This window comes from Falco cherrug, chromosome 4 (assembly GCF_023634085.1).
Source record: "Falco cherrug isolate bFalChe1 chromosome 4, bFalChe1.pri, whole genome shotgun sequence".
In the NCBI taxonomy this organism is placed as follows: Eukaryota; Metazoa; Chordata; class Aves; order Falconiformes; family Falconidae; genus Falco; species Falco cherrug.
The window spans coordinates 92,848,991-92,870,472 of record NC_073700.1 but is presented as its reverse complement, the minus strand read 5'-3'; the positions used below and the strand labels follow the sequence as shown (position 1 = coordinate 92,870,472).

Here is a 21,482-nt window from a genome sequence, read left to right as displayed (position 1 = left end):
ATCACCAACCTCCAGTTTCCTCTTGTTAATTCACACATGGTTGCTGATTGCAGCCAACAGCTGATGCTGGCTGTGGGATTAGAAGAGGCACTATTTAATTTCCTTGTTTGCAATGCTCTCATTTAATAGCAGGCAGGTGTAAGTCGTGGTTTGTAAGCAAGCATAAAGCAGGTAGATGTTGACATTGTTTCTAAAAGCAAACTGAACGCTATACTTGGAAACAGCTTTATATTATCAACACCATCTTTTTATTGTATTGGTGAATATCACTAGACTTTGATTTTGAATGCTGGCAGTTCAAGCGTACAGAAATTTTTTTGCTGGATATCAGAATCTGCTAGGGGTGTTTCTTATAAAGTAAGCACGTGCAATAGGGGTACTGAATCTATAAATGCAGGTTCCTTTAGTTACATTCTCTTCAACTGTAACATGCAAGTTCAGTGTCTATAAATACAGTCACAAACTTGGTAGCTGTAAACCTTGACTGTAACTGGACTGCAGGTGTGGAAACAGTAAACAACAACAATAAAAAATGTGTATAAGTTTTTTAAAACTGCTGTGACTAGGCAAATGCTTTTTTTCTAGTACTGTCATCTGTGGTAGTATACAGTTTTCTAATGCAGTAAAAATATTCTTGAGTAAAAGAAGCATGAAAGGGGTAACTGATGGGAAAAGTGATATTATTAGTCAAATGAAAAAAGCACCCCAAAGCTGAGTCACCTCTTCAAAATATACAAGGAAGTTTTGGCTAATCAGGAGTCAACAAAAGGTATCTTTGTTCAAATGTGGAGCTGAAAGTCACTAACCAACAAAGGGAGAAATAGTTCTGATAGTGCTGGAATGCACCCATAAGACACTTCATTGTAAAATTTAAAAGTTATATAGCAGAAATAAAAATTTAAACAAATCTGGATTTCTTGAGAACAAGATATTTTAATAAATCTGTATTGGAATGGCTGATGAGGTATGTAGGGGGTATTCAGCGTTTTCTTTTTGGAAGGAAATTCCAAATGCAGTTTTGTATTTGTCAGAATATAAACTTTGAAATCTAAATTCTTCTAAATGAAATTTCTACTTTTCACCCTTCTGAAATAAAAATGAAAAATTCTCTTAGAATCAGATATGTCCAAGTGGGCTTCTGCTTGTATGTGTCAGCATCCTGACTGCCAGTATGCTAGAATCTCGATAATGCTGTGAATGTTTACTCTTTACTCCTTTGCATCTATTCAAGTTTAAATAAGTAATTCTTGACACAGTAAAGCACAAATGAAATATGCTTAAATTCTTTTAAAGTAAATATCTAGGATTTTTATGATTCCAAACTGGTCAGAATACAGAAGCAGGTACAAGCCATAAGTATGATTTCCAAAAGTAATATTGGATGAAACATTTGACAGCCAGGAGCCATTATTTGTGCTTCTTATTAAGTAGAAAATAGCACTACATTCCTTTTTGCCATGTTTCTTCTTATTTTTAAGAAAAATTGCCCCTTGGTTGGGTTTTCTGGGCCTGCCTTAGCCACAATTTTCCATGTGCAATTGTATCAGAGATGAAAAAGCAGAGCTTGATGCTTATAGCAGCACATCCATTCTAACAATATTGCCTACTCACCAAAAAGGTGGGGGGTGTCTGAGTGTGTGGCTAAATGACAGGTCGTTGATCTTGCACTCCTCATCACAGTCCACGCTGAGACTAGTTCCCATCACTACTTGTGAAGTTCAGAGATAGTTTGGTTTACTTTAAAACAAAAGCAGAGCTGAGCTCCAGTGAAATCAATGCCCTATTTTTCCAGGCACTGTGCAAAGCCATTGGAAAAGGATCAGGAGCTCACAGACAACATACAGTGCCGAAATACCTCTGCAGCTGGCTGTATAGCCACATAGGTAACAGTGCAGAAGGGATCATGATTATTACCTTTGAGCACTGGCAGCTTGTGTCATCGCCTGCTGTAGAAGATAAAATCCACTGTGCTAAGATGAAAAAGAGATTTACAACCTTTGCTGCAATTGATTTGGTGTGAGGATTGGAGAGGAGAAGAGGTGCTTATCCATTCTTGCCATTTCCTAGTCCTGGGCACAGTTAAGTCCCAAGATATGCGCAGTGAAGTGAAGCTCTCTGATCTGTTATCTGGGATTTGGTGGAGCAAAGAACTTGCTAAGATCTAGATTTTCTTTTTAGAGTAAGGCTGCTGTAAAACCACTGGGGTTTTCCACTGAGTAACCACAGCCAACGTGGCTGGATGTATCACATCACCACCACTCCATCTGAGCGGGCTCTCCACGGATAAGGCCATACTTCTCTGCTGCATGGAGACATAAAAACTACTTTACTGCTATTAAGTAGAAGTAAGTTTCTGCCACTTGGATGTGAAGTGATTTAGAGTAGTGACTCATTCTTTCCTAGCTGCAGCTACCCTGTCTTACAAGAAAGGGCAAGATGTGTATACAGGAAAACACACACCTTTTTCTACTGAAGTTAGTGGCAACCACCTCTGAGGTTTGCAGAAGGGAGTGGCTATATCAGGTTTGGGGCAATCTCATGGCAGAAGTGACTTTGCTTTATTGCTGCTGATTTCCGATTCTCTCCTTTTCTCCTCCTCACTAGTGGAGCCTTCTTATCTCAGTTGTATTTTGTTCTTTTCCTGCAGGAGAAAATACAAGAAAACATCACAGAGGTAAGAGTAAATCGCAGAGGACTGGAAGGTATTTGTGAGTCATCTGTCTCTTTTTGTTTGAGGGTTTGAAGGAGGACTTTCCTGTTGCCAGATTGGTTTTGTTCCCAGGGAAATGCTGTTCTACTGACTGGTTCCCCCTTTGAAGGTCCATCTTGTGCTGCTACTGCTCCAAGTCCCCTCTGCTGCTAGCGGTAGTGCTCCCCTCTGATGCTAGTGGTAGTTCTCCCTGAGTAAGGACAGAAACATTTATCCTTGAAGGTCAAACCCTAATAATTGTCATTCTGTTCCCTCTGCAAGATCTGCTGGTTCTAACTCCTATCACTTACTCATGCTGTAATAACAAAATGGACTGTGGGCTTGTAGTGTTGCTAATGACCTGTGCCTTTGCAGGAGACTGAAGGAAAAGGGGGATCCTGTTGATTAACAGGCCCTATTACAGCTACCTGATCTAGTTATCTTACAGCCTCCTTGCAGGAGGGGGGACCGGTTGGGGTCTTTGACAGATTCATTTTTCTTCCTTTGGAGCCCTTGTGCTTGGTTGCTTCAAAGCACACACTTTGCAGCACAGAGTGTTTTTGGTGCTGAGCTGACTCCCCCTCCCCTGCATGTGGAGTATTAATTGGTGACTTAATCTCATGGTGTGCTGAGCATCTTTAGTTCATGTTGACTTTAACTGGATTTGAGACTCCTGCAGAGTGCTTCCTAAAGATGAAATCCTGCAGCTCTGCTGAATGTGCCCTTTAATATTGTGTGATGATGGAGAGAGCTGGCAGATAAGCCAACGTGATGATGTGATGGGGTAAGACATCACAGCCACCCTTCCTGTTGGCTGTCACCCTGTGCTGAAGATGATCACTCCAATGCAGCATTGGCAGGACAGGCTACGTGTGTGCTTGTGTGTCACAGCCACAGGAGACTGAAGTGTGGTGGCTTGAGTCATGGATGATGTGGGTTTGAGCTATGACAGTTTAGTGGAAAATACTGATTTGGAGATTTCTGTGCTGAACTCTGCAGGTGGGCATTGCGTAGTGTGAGACATGGGAACAGGGAGAAGGTGAACATGCTCCCGTTTGTTTTCCTAAATGTGGGACTGGTGCTCTAGTACTTTTGCGACTCTACTTTTTTTCCCGTTTCCCTTGCCCCTGCCGTGATTGTTAATTAATCACAAACATGTCTCTGGCCAGAGGTCTTGAGTTGCTGCAAGAGGATTTGTTCGGGAGCTGAGGTGGTTTCCAGAATGAATGATCACTCTGTGTGTATGTCCCCCCCATGCACTGCTTGCATTGCCCTGAGTGCTGTTTCTTGTTTGGCTGTGTTTTCTGTGTACATAACCACAGCATCGGAGAGGCTTGTGCTCAGCATCTCTTCTGTATGGGAGACTTTCCATAAGCTTTGAAAGAGAGATCAAGTATGTTAAAAGCTCCTACAAGCCCAATACACACTTGTATCAACAACGTAACAGAGAATTGAATATATCAGCCTGTTTAAATGTACCATTACAGGGTTAAGTTTGGTGCCTCTTGGGATTTTGAACTTTCTTTTTTTTTTTTTCCTCTCTCTCACTGTGCCTACTGCCTGGCTGATGGTGTGCACCCCTGCAGCAGCTGGGCAGACTGGCTACGTGGCCCTGTCATGTCTAACAACTGGTGGGAGCTCTGCGGCAGGCAAGAGACCACCCCAGGGACCGACACGTAGCAGTTGTTGAACAGCTACTCCTGATGACCTCGCGCAGCGGGTGCTGGCTGCTGGCCGGAGGGCTGTGTAGTGCAGCGGGGTGGCTGCTGTGGCTGGGAACTGCTCTTTGCCAGCACCTAGGGCAAATTAGCTGGCTAGTAAGCTTCTGAGTTGAATTTGCCACCTGCTGTATGATTAGGGTACAATGGTAAATTGCATATACTGCCATCTGATGCAGAAGTGTAACATCCAGCAAAGGGAGGTGGTAGGACAGCAGTTCATTTAAAGGCTGGTTTTAAGTAGCATCTCTCTATTGAGTCGGTAATTCCAACAGTGAAGAGAAACCGATGACTTGACTCAGGTCTCCACTTTTGTTTCCCACATTCATTTGTGGTGGGGTTGTCGTCTTTCCTTTGTTATGTTTTTTTCAAAACGATCTTGGTGGTTCTTATGTCACCAGGCTCTGGAGGGTGACTGGCAGCTGAGCTGAAAGGATCTTTTGCTTGCTTTTGCATCTTCTTCCTTTCGTTTCTCTTTGGGGAGTGTCACCACTTAAGAATGCCTAGGTGATAGTAAGCAGCACTTAGCTGTGGAAACACTGCTGTCCTCTGTACCTTGCGGTGTAAAGAAATGGTTTCCCCTGAGTGCAGACCTGTTGGGAAGGAAGATGAGGTACATGCAAGAAAATTTGAGGAGAAAGAATTGGAGTGAAATCTGAGCTATCCTATAACTGTAATTGGAAATGACAGACACCGAGTCTCACATTGATCATTCTGTTAACCGAACTGACTCAAATGCTTTTGTAACAATAATATATTGATATGGTTTTCCTCATAAACTTGGAAGTTTCATAGTTGTCTAGACATCCCTAATTTCATTAGTCCCAACCTAGTAATTGCATTTGAACTGCTGAACTGTGATGTAGATTAATCACAGCATTACCAGAGAAGCAGGATATTTAATCAGAACTTGGGTCATCTATCATTATCCCATCTAGTTCCCCTTGGGTGAGTAGTAGATAGCTTATTAAATAGTGACTGGAGAGGTAGTCAGCAAGAGGGAGAACTAGACAGGAAGCCAAAAATCTCTTGAACTTTCAGGTTCTGGGCTGGTTTTGCTTTTTCTGGACCACCTGAGACCTTGGCCACGTTTCATTTGACTGTTGAGACTCCCAATTATCCTAAAGATACTTAGCACTTTCTGTTCCCTGGGAGATTAAAAGGGAAATGAGCTTTTCAAGTAGCCCTTGGCAATCCCCTCCTAGCTTAAGTTTGTCTGCTGAATGGGTGATATTCAGGCAGTGCAGGCAGTTTTGCACTTCTAGGCGCTCACTAAAGTCCTATTTGTCTTCTCAAGATTTGTCAGATAAATAATCTGCCTTAGGTTACATTGCATAAGTTTTCCTCCATTACAATCCACAGCCCTGCATTTTTACTCTGCCAGTAACATAGAACTGTATGTGCTGTTTTAGTTTGGCTGCATGTTGGTTAATTGTGCAGTTTAATTTTCTGTTAATACGCAAATGCTTCTTTTACTGTGAACTCATTATAAATAAAAGTCAGGTGAAAAGAATCCTGATATTTTATCCGTCCATCGTGAATGGATGGATTTTATTCCGTTAAGTACCTGTTAATGCTATATATGAAGTACAAAGTAGAAAAGGCAATGTAACCCAAGTATCTTTGACCCATGGCTGGGACTCTGAAAGAAGTATCCTAATAGGCCCTGCAAAATACTAATGTGATTTCTTTAAAGAAGATTGTACTGTAATTAAAAAAGGTTGCCATCTGATGCAAACCACAAGGCCAGAACATCAAGCTTTCCCTAATTTCCATGAGAGTTTTGTTGCTTCTACTCCAGATGATCAGGCAGGTAACTCATAAGTAGAGATCTTCTTTTCCATCCCGTCCCCATGCTTTCCTATTCTTTCTCATCTATGTCTGTGCTTCTCAATTCAAGTTTGGTCCAGCACTTATTTTCCTCCAAGAGTATATTAACTATGAATGTGAACCTGTTCTTCCTTAAATTTTTTTTTATTTTTTTTTTTTTTATCTTATGCATGGCACAGGTGGTGAAACTGTAAATATACGAATGGTGTTGCATACAAAATAAATGGAAAAGTATTTTTTCCCCCAAAACTTTACTTGATAGTCATCTTCAGGATTACTCATGCTGACACCTCTTTAGATTAAAGTAATACACTGTCTCTTTTGGACTATTCCAAGATGCAGGTAAATTTATTACCTTGCAAGTCTCATCCTAGGTAATCTTTAAGTTAGGGGTTTACTCAGGACCAGAATCTGCGAGGAAAACTCTGTGCTGGGTTTAATCTTGTACTTTAGTGCTGTTCATTGGAATGATGCATCAGTGCTCTCTGGAAGCTGATGGTCTAGTAAGGGCATTATATATGGTGGTAGCCGTCACTGCCATCGATAGAATAATGTAGACAGAAGAGGACCTCCAGAGGTCTTAGGTTGTCTCTTCCAGCTATTGGTGCTTGAGAACATCACTGTGGCCCTGATTAACTCTTGGCATTCATCAAGTTAATTTGACAATATGCTTAGTCCTTAGTTCTGAACCCATTTCATTTCCACAGCTTATCTATTGACTTTGCAAGGTTATCTTAATTAGAAATAATAAAAATACCCCTAATTCCTTAAGCTGTTCAAGTAATTATAATACTGCTTAGCTCAAGTTTTTCTTTATATTGAGTATCTGAGCAACTCTGGCAATGTAGGATGCATTAAAGGTTGGTATATTAATCAGCAGCACACACAGAATCCATGACTTGATGTATCAAAATACTTTGTAAACTGTAGCCTTTTGGGTGCTGAGACCTTGGCTCCCTATAGGATTTCTTGAAACTCTGTGTTTCAGGAAAATTGATGTTAAATTTTCGATTCAAGGCTGCTGGGCATTGTGCAAAAAGACATCTGCTGATTTATTTCTATAATATTACAAGTGGAGCTGATTCTGTTAAATTTAATGAACGCAATTTCAGTAAAAAAGGTATTGATTTGTTGAGTGCTTTGTATTCATTGCACTGCAGAATGATGGGTGCTTCAGGAAAAAATTGAACATGGTCACGTAAGTAAAGCTTATAATTAATCTGTATGTGAAGAGGGAAAATTAAAGTGACATTGGCAACCTTAACTTGGTACTTCCTAGCTTTGTGGGTGCTTAACTTTGCAACCTGAGTGGTCTTCTAATGTAGTTTAAGTACATTTAGATACTGGCAGCATTACACAGCTCTGGAAAAGAGGCCACAGTTCAAGTTAACAAAGCTAAGTGGAGTTTGTGCTCTAATTAATGGAGAAAGTTTATATTGGCTATGTGTATGGCAATTTCATGTTGAGAGGAGAGAAGGAAACCTACCTTCTAGAAATCCCAGCTTTTATTCTCCTAACACTTTCTATAAAAGGAAAACATGGAAACGCTGGAAGTGACAGAGGCTTTTACACACCCTCCTGCTTCCTGTCCTTCTGTTTCACTCTGTTTGAGAGTGCTGGAGGATGCAGTGAGATTTAACTTCATACAGATACACCAACTTTTTTTTTTTTTTTTTTTTTTTTTTTTGGTACCCTGCTTTTGAAATCTTGCTCAGTTTTTCTACCCCAAAAGGAAGCAGCCATTTCTTACTATGACAGCCCTGGTAGGGGCAGGTATAAATTTTGGATTCCTGACATGAGTAATGGGACCTGCCTTCTATATCCAGGGCAGGATTAATTTCAAAATAATTATGAAACATGATTAAATAGTGACCAAATCTTTCTTGCTGATGTATATTCCTATTATTTAACTGAAATTAATATTATTCCATGTCTTATATAGTGCTGAATAATTATCAACAAACAAAAGTCCCTAATGTTTAATGACTATTAAATATTGAATCTATTAAGCATAGTTTTTCAGCTGATTTACAATACCTAAAATATTACTGATTGTGCAGTATTTGTTCTAACAATAACACACCTTACTCGATAAGGAACGGACTCTGCCAGATTTAAAAATGGAAAAAGTAGCTTATGCTACTCAAATCCTGTGATGACAAGTGCCCTTACCTCTTAAAAGAAAGTTATGTTCAGGCTTTTCCTAAATTTGTTCACGTTTAGGTGAAATCTGGCTGTAAACTTCAGTGTCATTTCAGCAGAACTGATAGCAGACTCCTGCTTTTGCATTGATCCTCTGTACACGATGCTGGTTTTCAAAATGTAATAATGATATCATGTAGGTTTAGATTTTACAGGTACAGTTTACAGTTATTTGTTAGAAGCTATTTGTATCTAGATTTGCAAGATTCATTCCCTTTTTGCTAGAGTAAGATTGATATGTAATGAAAATTACATTGAAAAGTCCTATACTTTAATGAAGATAAACTCGTTGTCACACACTGGTTTGTATCAGATGTTCAAACCAAAATGACTTTGCAAAGTATAGTTGTTTTCTTTTTTAAAATTCTTAGTGCCTGACAAGTTTTCCTGATTCAAATCTTGAGAGGGCAGAGCAGAAGTAGTCTTGTGGCTTCTACAACTTTTCTAGGCTTTGTTATGAAAAGTTGTCTAGAAAAAACCTGCCAGAGAATAGGTTTTTTTCCCTAACTATATACCTGGGTGAATAACACTCCAAAAATAAATGACTTGGATCAGATACGCTGCAGCCTTATGATATTTGGCACTTCTGTTTTCATAATTTGGAATCAAACAAAATAATGCATGTATGAATCTGGAAAGCTGCATGGAGAATAACAAACCCCAGTCTCCTGACACTTTCCCATTGGGTTAGTTTGGCTTCTTTCAGTGCCATCCAGCGCCCTTCCCACAGACTGATTTTTAGCTGAAGTGGCTTGCTTTTTCCTTTGGAGTTTTGCAGTTTTAATTCCTTACAGGCACAGAATGGAATTGCTTGTGGGTGCACAGGTACCAGTAAGTGTTCATTTCCATTTTAGTTCATCTGAGATCTCTACTGAAGTGTGTTTGGAGAATTAGATTAGGATTTGGTGGGGGATATGTAACAGGGATTTCTCCCACAATTTACACATAACTGAATTCTTTACCAAGTTTTATTGTCCTTCTTACACAAGTTAAGCCTTGTATTATTGTCTATTAGACATGATCTTCCCATAAAATGCAATTGGTTTTTTAAATTTTTTTGTTTGTTTATTTTGCCCCTGAGAAGTGAATTACTCAGACTTGATGCATGCAACCTACTGAAACTTCCTTAGTGAAAATGACATTAACATTGATGGTCACGTTGGTAGTGTAAGAGGGAGGAAGCTAAGACAGTTGCTACTGATGCAATCCCTCTATGGATAATAAGACTGTTCATTTCCCACGTCTGGATGAAAGCAGTTTATACTGCTAGTAAAGGGGTTTCTTTTGCTGGAGCTTAATGTAACTGCTAGCAAAGGAAGAGACTGCTCTATAGAACTTCTCTTTTTGTTCTTTTCCTCTTATTTGTGCTGCGATTTCTCGGTAATGTCTCGATGTTCAGGGAAGATCTGTGTAAGTATCTAAAAAAAAAAAAATAATCTGGTTTTATTTCCTGAGAATAAGTGTTAACTGTTAACACAAATGTTGAGGCATCTGTTTCCAGTCCTTCTTTCCCAGCTGCCATTTCCCATTCCCTTGTTCCTTCTCATCCCTCTTTCTTAACTGTATGTCAATTTTTCTAATCCACACCATAAGGAAGACAGGTGTTAGTCTTGACTCTTTGTATCCCACTGGTCTTCCCTAACACACACTATACACAGCAGCACAGAGTATTGTCTGTCAAAAAGCTTTCCCTCCAAGGGAAACCTCAAGAAACAAGTGGGAAATGCTAAGATTTGGGATCCCACTGGCACTTGCTGCTCCTAGGCTATATCTCTCTACCCTTCAGTTGAGCGTCACAAGTTCCTGGGCAATAAAACACCAAAAGGAAGAAAACAAAATAACTTCAAATGGATATTTTTTTTTAACTGAATGCTAAATTGCATCTGCTCAAACCAATAATCCCAACAGCTGCTAATGAGTTGACCCCTCTGAACTGACACTTCAAGTAGCAGATAGGTAGTCCATTGATTTTTCCCATCAGGCATTTATAATGTATGAGCTATAGCAACTTCCAGGCAATTTTCAGTGTGCTGGGTAATTACAAAAAGTTGGTCATTTAAATTACCCTAAGATGCAGCATTTCCATGACTAATTCAGAACTCCTGTGTCTTAGCTGTGTCTCGAATTCAATTTGAATTGATAATGAGTTGTTTTAATCCCTCTCTTTGATTTAGCAGTCAGACCAAAGGACAACATTTTTTTTTTTTTGGGGGGGGGGGGTAAGGAGAAGAGAGAGAGAGAAAAAGAAAAAAAAAATTGTTAGTGACTGACATTATTTTGGCAGTTAATATGGGAATGAGCTTTTACCTGGGGACCTCCTTTGAGGGAAGGCAATATAAATGAAGTCCTGTATAAGCTTCTGCCTTTCAAAATCTCTTGCTTCCTAAATGTGTGTACCCCTTGCAAATGATGAAGAGGGAGTCCAAAGGCGTTTTGTTAAAAATCTATCGAATGTAAATGATAAGGCATCCTTGCTGAGATAATTTGCCCCAGGAGAGAATCAGCTATCTCCTGGTGGTGTGACTTTTTCTCAAAAGCAATTTCTCACTTTTAATGTGGATTACACTGGAGCCACTAAGAAGTCTTATCAAAGCTGGGAAAGCTATAAACCCTCTTTCCGCATTGCCACATCAGAGTCTCTCTGTTTGATTTCTACTGATTAAACTCTGTGTTTCCTTTAGCATGTTCTCAATAAACTATCCAAGCATTATGAATAATTAATGATTTTTCCCCCAACAAATGCATTTAGTTTGCCCTGTTCCCCTGCCTATTGTGAGATGATAACTTGGGGCTGGAATTTAACTTTAGATGACAGGTGAAGAATCCTCCAGATCTTTATGCCATGTCTACAGGTGCACTGCACGCTGGGCCAAAGGATTTATTGCAAATTTAAGGTGAAAACATTTATGAGAGTCTTTTGTGAAAACGTTGGCAGATCCTTACTGAGTGCCATACCATCTCCACAGGCACAAGGGAGCACAATCAGTAATGTATTTTGATAGCCTGGCTTCCAAGTGTTAACACCAAAAATGGAAAATAAGCCTTAAGTAGAAGCAAAGGACTCGGGCTTCCTTTATGTATGCGTTAGTTTAAAAAGGAATTGCACATTAATATACTTAATATGTGTTTCAATGAGCATCACCACAGAGAAAATCAAGAAGTAATTTACTGTAGTTTTTGGCTGATGTATCTCCTTCCCTCGTTCCCATCCATCTATTGATGAGTCGGAAGAGATGCAGACATTGCTAAAGAATTTCATGTGTACTTTTCAGGGTTTGAATTAATTTTATGTTCCAGTGGATGATGATGTTAGATTTTATTCATGCAGAAGAATTGTTCTGCTGCTGGGGATGAGATTCCCAAGTAGAAACATCCAGTTGTTTCATACCTACTTGCACGTGCTGTGCTTCACAAGGGCTTTTTAAAGTATTCAAGATATTGATGTTGTGGGTTTATTGTTTAACACTACTCAGAGATACTAATGTGCCTGATTGCATGGATGTATGAGCAAGTACATGCGTGACGGGTACATTAGATGTGTCCAGCTTACTAAGACTGATCCCAAGCTCTTAAGAATAAATATTGGCATGACTGTTTCCAAAGATGTGTGGTGGGGGTTTTGTGTTATGTTAATTTTAAGGTTTTTTTCTCAGCCAGATTTTGGGAACAGTTATACCGGAGAAGTGTTTTGTTTTCTCACAAGCTGTAGGGGCAGGACTTTGGACATCTGGGCCTCCAATGCCTGGTCAGAAAACTTTTTATCAGGTTTGTGTTTTTATCAGTACAGCTGCTCATTCCTAATCTTTATTCTGATTCATAGAGTACTTAAACCCTTGTTCCTCCTCGGCTAGCTACAACCATACCTTTGGAGAGAAGAAATAACAAATGTCTGAATGTAATAGAAGTGCTATAGTTAAGTCATGATTTATTTCTGAGGTTATTACTCTTAACGTGTACAAGTATATTATTTCTGCACTCCTGTGCGACACACTGAGATTTAGTGGTGCATGTAATTAAGGTTCATAGCTTTGGAACCTTAGCTTGTTTAATTATTGTTTTGATTGGGACCAGCTATTTTTAAAAGGGGGAAAAAATATTTCTGTTCTCGTTGCCAGAAACAATGCATCATGCAGCGCAGAAAGCACTCTCTGGACTTGCTGATCAGTGATACACGGTTATTCTAGGCTCATAGACCATTGTCTTATTGGGTTACTTTTCAGAGTCTGGGTTGTTAATAGTAATGAATGGATAGGGTGGAAGTGGTTCTTTTCTTGGGTTCTTGCTTGTTCTTCCTGGGAAAATTCACAGCAGGTAGCACTTTTTTTTTTTTTTTTTTTTTTTTTTACTAAAAAAAGAGTAAAATTAAAAAAAACAAAAAGTGAGAGATGCTGACATCATTTCAAGTGAACCAGTTCTGTACTGGAATCTACTTATTCTGAATTCTTAGTCTGCTAAAAGATGGTTTTAAATGCTAAAGATTTTTTTTCCCCTGTTCCTATCAAAACAGATACTACTATAACTGAGTTCCACATGAGCTGGTAATTTCCCTATTGAAGGTTTTCTTTCCAGCTACCTAATAACATCCTAACAAATTCTAGCGGTACTTAGTGATTACTAAGGACTTCTCCGTGTTTTTTTCTGGAAGTCAAGACAGGAATACTTATCCACTGCCCACTGCAGGAGCTGGTGGGATCTGCACCCCAGAACAGCAATGGTTCTGTGATTTACGTCTCATGGTTTTGTGAAATAATTTATTGGCACTGGAGCATCTGGTTAAGCCCCTCCAAAATGAAACATTGATTCTCATGAGAATGCTCAAGGAATGAGCAGGCACAGAGACTAAGCTACTGTCCAGCCACTGCTGAACTGTGCTCGTGTAGGTTATGATTACAGCATAGTGATGAAATAAAAATTTGGACTATGAGTGCTGACTGTGTTGCATATGGATCAATAAGTGAGTCTGATTTCTTAGGTAGCCAATCCAACACCTTTTGCCAGGAGTAGATTTGCTTAGAAGGAAAATGCAAGACTGTCATAAAAATATGTTGTTCACGCTCTGAAAAGCAATCAGCTTTTGCTGCTTTTTCTTTAGACTGGCTAAGCCATAGGAATGGTTGCACTTCAGCTTTCTTACAGATTGCAGTTGCGATGTTTATTTTTTTTTTTTTTCTTCCCCTGGCAATACTGTGAATGATTTCAGATTGTGATGACAAATGCTCCTTCTGGGAGTTTTTGCACTAAATAAACAATGGCAGCAACTTGCTGTATTTTATGTTATACCTTCAATTTTAATGACTCAGGAGGCACGAATAGCTTGAGCACCGATCTGTTTACCGACGCAGCTTAAAGACACCAAGGACTGAAGTGACAGTAGGTATCATTAATCAGCAACCTTGTTGCTATCTCAAGCAATGCTGCGTTTTGACGGCTGCTTTAAAGAGAACTGTAAAAGCTGGAGCAGATTAATTAATCTTCAGTCCTGTCCTAAAGCTTGCCAAGATGAGGGGCTGGAAGGCTGGCAAGCACCGCAGCTTCCAGAGGTGAGAGCTTTATCCCCAGAGGCTGAAGGACTCTGCCCTCAGCATGCAGGGCAGTTGCCCGGAGGAGGGCAATGCTGGAGATCAGTGTCAGGGTCCAGAAGGATTGTCAGGGCTACCTCACGTTGCATACCTGAAAGTGGTGAATATCAGTGTGGGGATACAAGGATGCATGGGATGGATGCATCTGTCCTGTTTTTAAACTGAGATGTAAATTAGCTGGAGGCCCCAACAGTTTCCAGCAGAGGAAAATCCTAAATACCTGAAGGCTTTGACTCTTTTGGGACCAAACCTGGAGCAGTTTGGTGATGGCAGAAACAGCCTCTCCCAAATCTCGAGACTTTTTGTATGACCATTCCAAATGTATTTGACTTAGTTCAGTTTCATTTCACCCCAGTTCTCAGCTGGATGATCTGAACACTGGGAGTGCAGTGTCCCAGTTATTTTGTCTGTGGGACCCTATTGGCAGGCTGATGCTATGCTTTTTATCAGTGTCCTTCAGAAACTGAGAGACCAGTAGCAATAAACATCAACTCTCACCTTTCTATCTCTAGAAAGCAATGTTCAGCCTTGACTTATCAGCATAGCCTTGACACTGTGCTCTCATGTGAATTCAGAACTGAAACATCTTGGAAGGGAAATATCATTAAAGCTGGATTTGCCTCATCATCGCTTGTCCAGTAACCTTCACTTGGGAGGAATTTAAAGAACAGATGTACAGATATTTCTGAATTGCACCTTCATTTTCATCTAATGCTTTAATTAATACTAACACATTAATAAAAGGTGTGCAGTGGTTGGACTTGGAGACAGGGCTTCTGTCTCAGGTGGTTTGGGGCCAATTCAGGATAGTTAAAAAAAAATGACAGAAGGTGGTATGGAATCTCACAGGTGTTTGAAACCTGCAGGCAGATTGTCACATCACTAGCAAAAGCATTTTCCTTTGCCATGTGCAGCTGGAAAGTTGTGAGTTGCTCTTATTAATCCAGTGATGGAAACGTGGATGGCTCTGAGAAACCTCACACACTACAGATCTGCACATAGAGAAGTTTGGCTGTAAAAAGTGTAGGTGGAAGAAAAGATGACAAATTTCTTCAGCCTCTGCATCTGAAAGGTGTTAGAAGTTGAGAGAGAAGCAGAAGCAGGAATAATGCAAGATAAATCATATTAAACTGCCTTGTTTTCTAGCATAACACTTCAATAGGGCTGTGGTTAACATCTGGATTGCCATATATTGAGAGGGGATGAGGGACTTACTCGGTGAATCAGCTGGTAAAGTTCCATGTGCTGAAGAAAATGGGGTAGAGTAACATAAACAAACACATGGCTGGCTTTTTGGGATGCAGACTTTGTGATGTCTGCATATATGTAACTGCCTAGTCTTAATTTGGAAAACTGTTTCATTATAAAAGCAGACTTTACAGCATTCACCTGCTTATTCTTCCAGCTGTTTGTTGAAAGGATGTAATTAAAGCGAATGTTTCTTCAAAGCATCATATGCACGTTGATGCAGCAAAACCTTTCAATCTGAATTGGGAATGTGCTACACAGGCATCAAGTTTTATGAGCATATGATGGGTTTGTCTCTGGAAGGATTTCAGCTTGAGGAACAGATGTAGAACATTTAAGGAAAGCATGAACTCAACAGAAAACAAAAAAATGTAATATTTTCACTTTGAACTAAAATGATTGATGTTTAGAAATCACAGGCATTTTCAGTGGATTAATAAATGACATCTGTATTTTGGTAAGGAATACCCAGAGATGTCTTTCAATTGCTGCTAATTTTTTATCAAAGTAAACCAGAAAGACACCAAATGAAGTTAGTTTAACTATACTGTCAGGCAATACTCTTCCATAAGAAGGATGTCTAATATTTTGAATAAGAAGGCACCTGAACAGCCATAACTATGTAATACAGCTTTTAATAAAGCTGTGTTTCTGTTCAGCAGTGTTTCCCCATCCGAGGATTATTTCTCTTGAATGAATATAGGTTACTAGCGTTCTGAAATGGAGTTGGAGCTCAGGTCACTGAAAAGTAGAAAGCTTGTTATTTGGTCAGAAAAGTAGGTATCACAGTTATTAGGTGTTGGTTGTCTCTCAGATCTGAAGAAGGATTTGCAAGTCTGGAAGTGTGTCTTCCAGCTCTGTCAGTTAAACTCCCACAGATTTAATCTCAGAGGCCTTAACTGCTGGCACGTAGCCATCCTGTGTTGTTTCACAAACCCACATGGCCTCTGGCTCCAAAAGGGCATGGGTCTTCCTTATGTCTTGTGTGCCAACCTACTGCAGATGCTTTGGATGCTGAGGGCTCTTCAAATGTCCTGATACAGGTTTGTTTAGGTGACTGATTGTCACCCTTGTCTCTGTGTAAATTCAGGCTGAAATACAGTTGCAAGTTGGGTTTTGCTGAACAATCAAACTTCTAGACGCTATAGAGAGGTCAGTATCAGGACAAATGTTTTCCTGCTACTGTAGTATCAAATTTATACATAATATTGGAATACTAATAGGAGATGTGGTGTGTGTGTGAATACATATTTGTAGGCAAAGAAGGGGAGGAGGAAATGAGTGGGCAGTGCTTGGAAAACGAGGGTGGATTATAGGGCTGTTGAGCTTTTTTGCATGATACAAAAGGGCATGGACCTGTTGGAGGAGCAAGTCCAGAGGAGAGCCATGAAGATGGTAGAGGATTGGAGCACCTCTCCTGTGAAAACAGGTTGAGAGAGTTGGGATTGTTCAGCCCAGAGAAGAGAAGGCTCTGGGGAGACCTACTGCAGCCTTGCAGCACCCAAAGGGGGCCTACAGGAAAGCTGGAAGTGGGTTTTTTACAAGGGCATGTAGAGATGGGACAAGGGATAATGGATTGAAACTGAAAGAGGGTAGATTTAAATTAGATATCAGGAAGAAGTTCCATACTGTGAGGGCGGTGAGACACTGGAACAGGTTGTCCAGAGAAGCTGTGGGTGCCCCACCCCTGGCAGTGTTCAAGGCCAGGCTGGATGGAGCTCAGAGCAACCTGGTCTAGTGGAAGGTGTCCCTGCCTATGGCAGGGGGTCAGAACTGGGTGATCTTTATGGTTCCTTCCAACCCAAACCATTCACTGATTCTATGAAAAGTAGTACAGGTTGCAGTCAAGGCTGCTAAGTGGTTGATAGGAGATCAGTTTGATGTCTTAACGTGGTTTTCCCAAAGATATCCATATTACACAAGCAGTACCAAGCTATGATGCCAAGGCTAGGTGAGAGAAAGATCAGTTTGATGCATCATGTACCTTGTCTTAGTAGGTGTGTTTAAAAGTCTTTAAGAGTACTCTCCGGTGCAAGGAGAAACACAGAATTCTTTTTGCTGACTGACACATAGAGACTCAATGTGCACTGTCTGCTCCAATGTTTTAAAACTTGTTAGCTAGTACATATATTTTCATTCTGTTATTTGAAAACCATTTTATCTCAAAATACATACAGCATTACTGTCTGTTTTCAGCCTATGTTGGACATGGATTTCAACACTGGGCTCTTCCAAGCTAGTGTGAGGAGGGACTGGCACAAAATTTTCTGGTAAAGGCAAGAAACTTTCATCTCCAAGAATACCTCTTAGGCAATTATAGCGGCCACCATAGTCTCACAAAGAGAAAGAATGACCAAGCAAATAAGTCAATGTTGATTAAACACCATTCTGGCTAGGAGTGGTTAATTTTTAAAAGCTGATGTTTTTGAAGCAGAGCTTTTAGTAAGAGAGCTGTACAGCAGATAATTGCTCAGGTCTAAATGCAGCTCTCACGTGGCGGTTTCCTCACACACCAAGCGTGTACGTGGTGAGAAGGCTTCCAGGGGATCATCTTCTCAGAAACATTCTCACTACACATTTACGGTCATTGGTGAAAGTAATGGTTGTGACTGAAGATACCATAAAGCTGTTTTGCCTCCTGCCCTTCAAGTAAGTTAACTGTCTCCCTTCATACTGACTGTTTCTAAGCCATGCTAAAGCACGCTTTGTAGACAGCACACAGCCTGTTTTGTAGTGTGTGGACATGGCTCGGTGACTACTCAAAACCTCTAACTGATTAAAATTATCTTTGGTGAGAAATGGAAGAAACCCATGCCAAGACTGTGTCCTGTGCAACATTTCTCCCCTCCCTGTGAATACTTGCTCTTGCATGGGACTGCAGCACCTCATTCTGTCACTTACTAAGAACAGTGATGACGTATTATTTTTTGCAGTACAGAGAGATAAAATAATCTCATTGTGGTAAGTTAGCTTGAATTGTCACTTCACGTTACCATTCCCGAGACATTTGTTCAGTGTCTGTTTACTGTCTGGGTCTTATCAACACTTCCCAAGCTGTACTGTTTGGAAACCTTAGGCTTGAAACTTTGCCAGTACTGCTGAATAGTTCCAGTAATATAGTTTTTTTTTATTACCTGCTTTTGGAGTTAACATATGCCATAGGCCACATGGAGAGTCTTACAAAGACTCAGTGGTATGATGCTGGTATGCTATCCAAAGGACACAGCTGTAATAAAAGGGGAAAAACAACCTAGGCAGCTGAGTAGATTATCAAACGGGGTGACTGTATAGGTCTTCAAAGGATCAAATAGCTCATTAAGTTAAACTTAGTGTCCTGAATGGAAATATGTACTTGTTTTAAAGCTGCACTGATTCTGTTTTTCAAATAGGAATGTTATCATACAGTGTGAATCATCGCAGAGAATAATAAGCTACAGACCTTGCAGAAGGGAAGTTGTGTTTGCCCTTTCTGGAAAAAAACATTTACAAGGAAGTATTGTGGTTTAGGTAGCATGACCTTGCCTAAAAGTCGTATTTCCCCTTTACTTTGTTTGATATGTTTAACATTCCGGCCCTCCTGTTTGTTAGTTTGGGGATAATCAGCAGCAGGCTTGCAGATCCGTGGGAGCTTTTTCTAATGACCTGAGGTTCACTTTTTGTGTTAGTTGTCTAAATCTTAGCTAAACAGTTTGTTAGATTTGATAGTTCACTTATCACCACTAATTTTTCTTTCTTTTTAATCTTTCTTCATCTCATATTTAAAATATTTGAATGCCCTGTATCTCCTGCTAATCGAGTAAGTTGTCAAAAACCTGGTCTGCTGGTTGTTTTCCACTGACTTGCCTGTTATATTATAAACGAATGTTATGTAACAAATAAATTAGAGGGGAAATATTTTCTTGTTTGGCACTTCTCGGATTATGAAACAATGTTTACTTTGCTTGAAATACTGAATCCATTCCAGGCACGAATCAAACTCGGAAAGGTATTATTTATGGAAAGAAATAGTAGACTTCCTTTGTATTTCAAAGAAGGATTTTCAAAATGTTAAGGGTCATCAGTTAAACCGTCACTGAAACCTCACAAGGGGCTTAAAAGACTTTGTTCGTTTCTTCCCCTGCACAAGTGCACAAGGACATCTAACAGTCCGCATTCAACTCGGTGAGAGTTACATCTGGTGTCTTGAAAAGCACAACATAAGCTGATCTAGCCTTTATAAAAGCATTTGGAATTCAGGCTTTTTTCTCACCCTACAGAAAGGTACTGTGATAAATGTTGGAGAGCTGACGGACTTTCTTTATTTCAGGAGCTTGTTATGGGAAACAGTCATCACGTTTGAGCGACTCCACAGTCTGGTAATTCACGTACGGTCAGTCACTGTGTGCATGGGGGGGGGTTGGGTGGAGTGGAACAGGGCAGGTGAAGGCAGGATGGCAGAAGTTTTCCTTAGGTTTTTAACAAGACCCTGTTTATGTGCCTTTGCAGAGAAAGAGATGAATAGGCAGAGTGAAACTCTGGATCTTCTAAACAAAGAATTCCACTTATTTCACTTTGAGCAGCGTTTCCCATTTAGGCTTTTGAGCTGATTGCTAAATGCCTAATTCACGTTAAACGTGTGCAACCAGCTCTGAGGCTAGGCTTTTGGAGACTGGAGGTCTCTTCTCCTCCCGGCCCCCACCTCCCATAGGCTATAATTAGGATGGGATAGGATGATTGTAAGGACACAAACTCCCATACCATGTACATGACAACCCAAATGCCAAGATTCTCAGTCAGAAGAATTGTATCTTAGGCCCTCATTCTAGCCTCATGCTGGATCCTGGTTGCAAATAAACCTTCAGATAAAAGAATATTTTACACCTGAATCTTTAAACAGAGGTGCAACTGAAGGCTGGGGTGCTGAGGTGTGGAGATGGACCTGGAGGTGGGGCAAAGATGGGACACTACCATCACAGCCTGTCTGTCTTAAAAATACTGGTTTTGCTTATTCTCACACTCTCAACTTTTCTGTGCACAGCCTGCCTCGCACTTTAGGTGTCGCCTGCTCTTACTGTTTTCAGTTAACTGAGGATATGGACTGAGTTAGTTATCACAGAGGTAATTGCTGAAAGGTGGAATGGCTTTCAGGGTGGAGTTATATGCAACATTATTAGTGGCATATAACTAATACAAGTGTTTGAGATTAAACCATGGCACAAATCCTGGGTTAGGTAAGTAAAGTGAACAATCCCCACCCAGAAGAGAATTAACAGTCTAAACAAGACAGGTCTAAAACAGCAAGTCACACTGGAAAACCCTGAGGAATAAACGAGAAGAATTGGAAGAATTATTGCTTGCCATGCACTTGCTACAAGTTCACTTACAGTCCGTTTAGTAGTATTTAGGGACAGTTGTTTTCACTATAGTGTTTGGCTTTAAGTGCTTAGTTGATTTTGGTAACAGGTCTTGTTAACGGTGGAATTCATCTTGCCTAATTGTATTTGTCTGACAAGGGGAGATTAGTGGAAGGTGGCTCTTCTGCAAGCAACTGTAGAGGGAGCTTAAGGAGAAAACCTTGGAGAAAAGAGTTTAGATGGCCAGTGTTAGGTGATGTGACTCCAGCCCTACTTAGTTCTACAGGCACATATACTTATATATATATATATATATATATAAAAATATAAATAAACCAACACAGGCTGTGGGATCAAGACTATGAACCTGAGCCTTATATCTCATAAAGTATGTTGTACGTTTATTAGGGAACATTTTTGTGGAATAACTAAAGTGTAGGAGTATTATCCTAGTTTTGTTAATGGTAGATTTTTTTGGAGTTTACTTTTGTGCTTATTTGTCTTAAATATAAGCCTCTTTAACACTTCTGTCTCATGTAAATGCATGTAATTTTTACTAAAAAGGAAAAAAGTCTGTAATTGAATGCACATGGGTAAATTTATCTACCTCCGACTACCACCTTTTCCTTGCAGACAGATTTGTGATTGCCACTGAATTAGAGGATTTTTGTCCCGTCTGCGTCCCTCAGATTGGAAGGGACCTCAGAAGGTCCTTACTCCAATCTCCTGCTCAAGACAGGCTCAATGATGAGCTCAGACCAGGTTGCTTGGGGATGTATCCAGGTGGGTCTGTAAAATCTCCAAGGATGGATCCTGTGCAAACCCTCTGTTCTGCCTGGGAAAGGGAGAAAAAGTTCTTCACCCCTGGCTGGCCCTCTAGTGC

General features: G+C 40.2%; 1 protein-coding gene across 8 annotated transcripts in view; it reads left to right on the top strand.

Moving 5' to 3' along the window:
- PDE1C (phosphodiesterase 1C) overlaps positions 1 to 21,482 on the top strand; it is a 370,389-nt gene that overhangs the window by 188,987 nt on the left and 159,920 nt on the right. For 2 of the 8 annotated variants that reach the window (XM_055708673.1, XM_055708674.1), the window contains 2 exons: positions 2,648 to 2,674; positions 19,573 to 19,635. The exons of 5 other annotated variants lie outside the window; for them this stretch is intronic. In XM_055708673.1, coding sequence (XP_055564648.1) covers positions 2,648 to 2,674; positions 19,573 to 19,635 — 90 coding nt within the window. The remainder of the gene's footprint in view (positions 1 to 2,647; positions 2,675 to 19,572; positions 19,636 to 21,482) is intronic. One more of the 8 variants, XM_055708675.1, reaches the window with a different exon arrangement.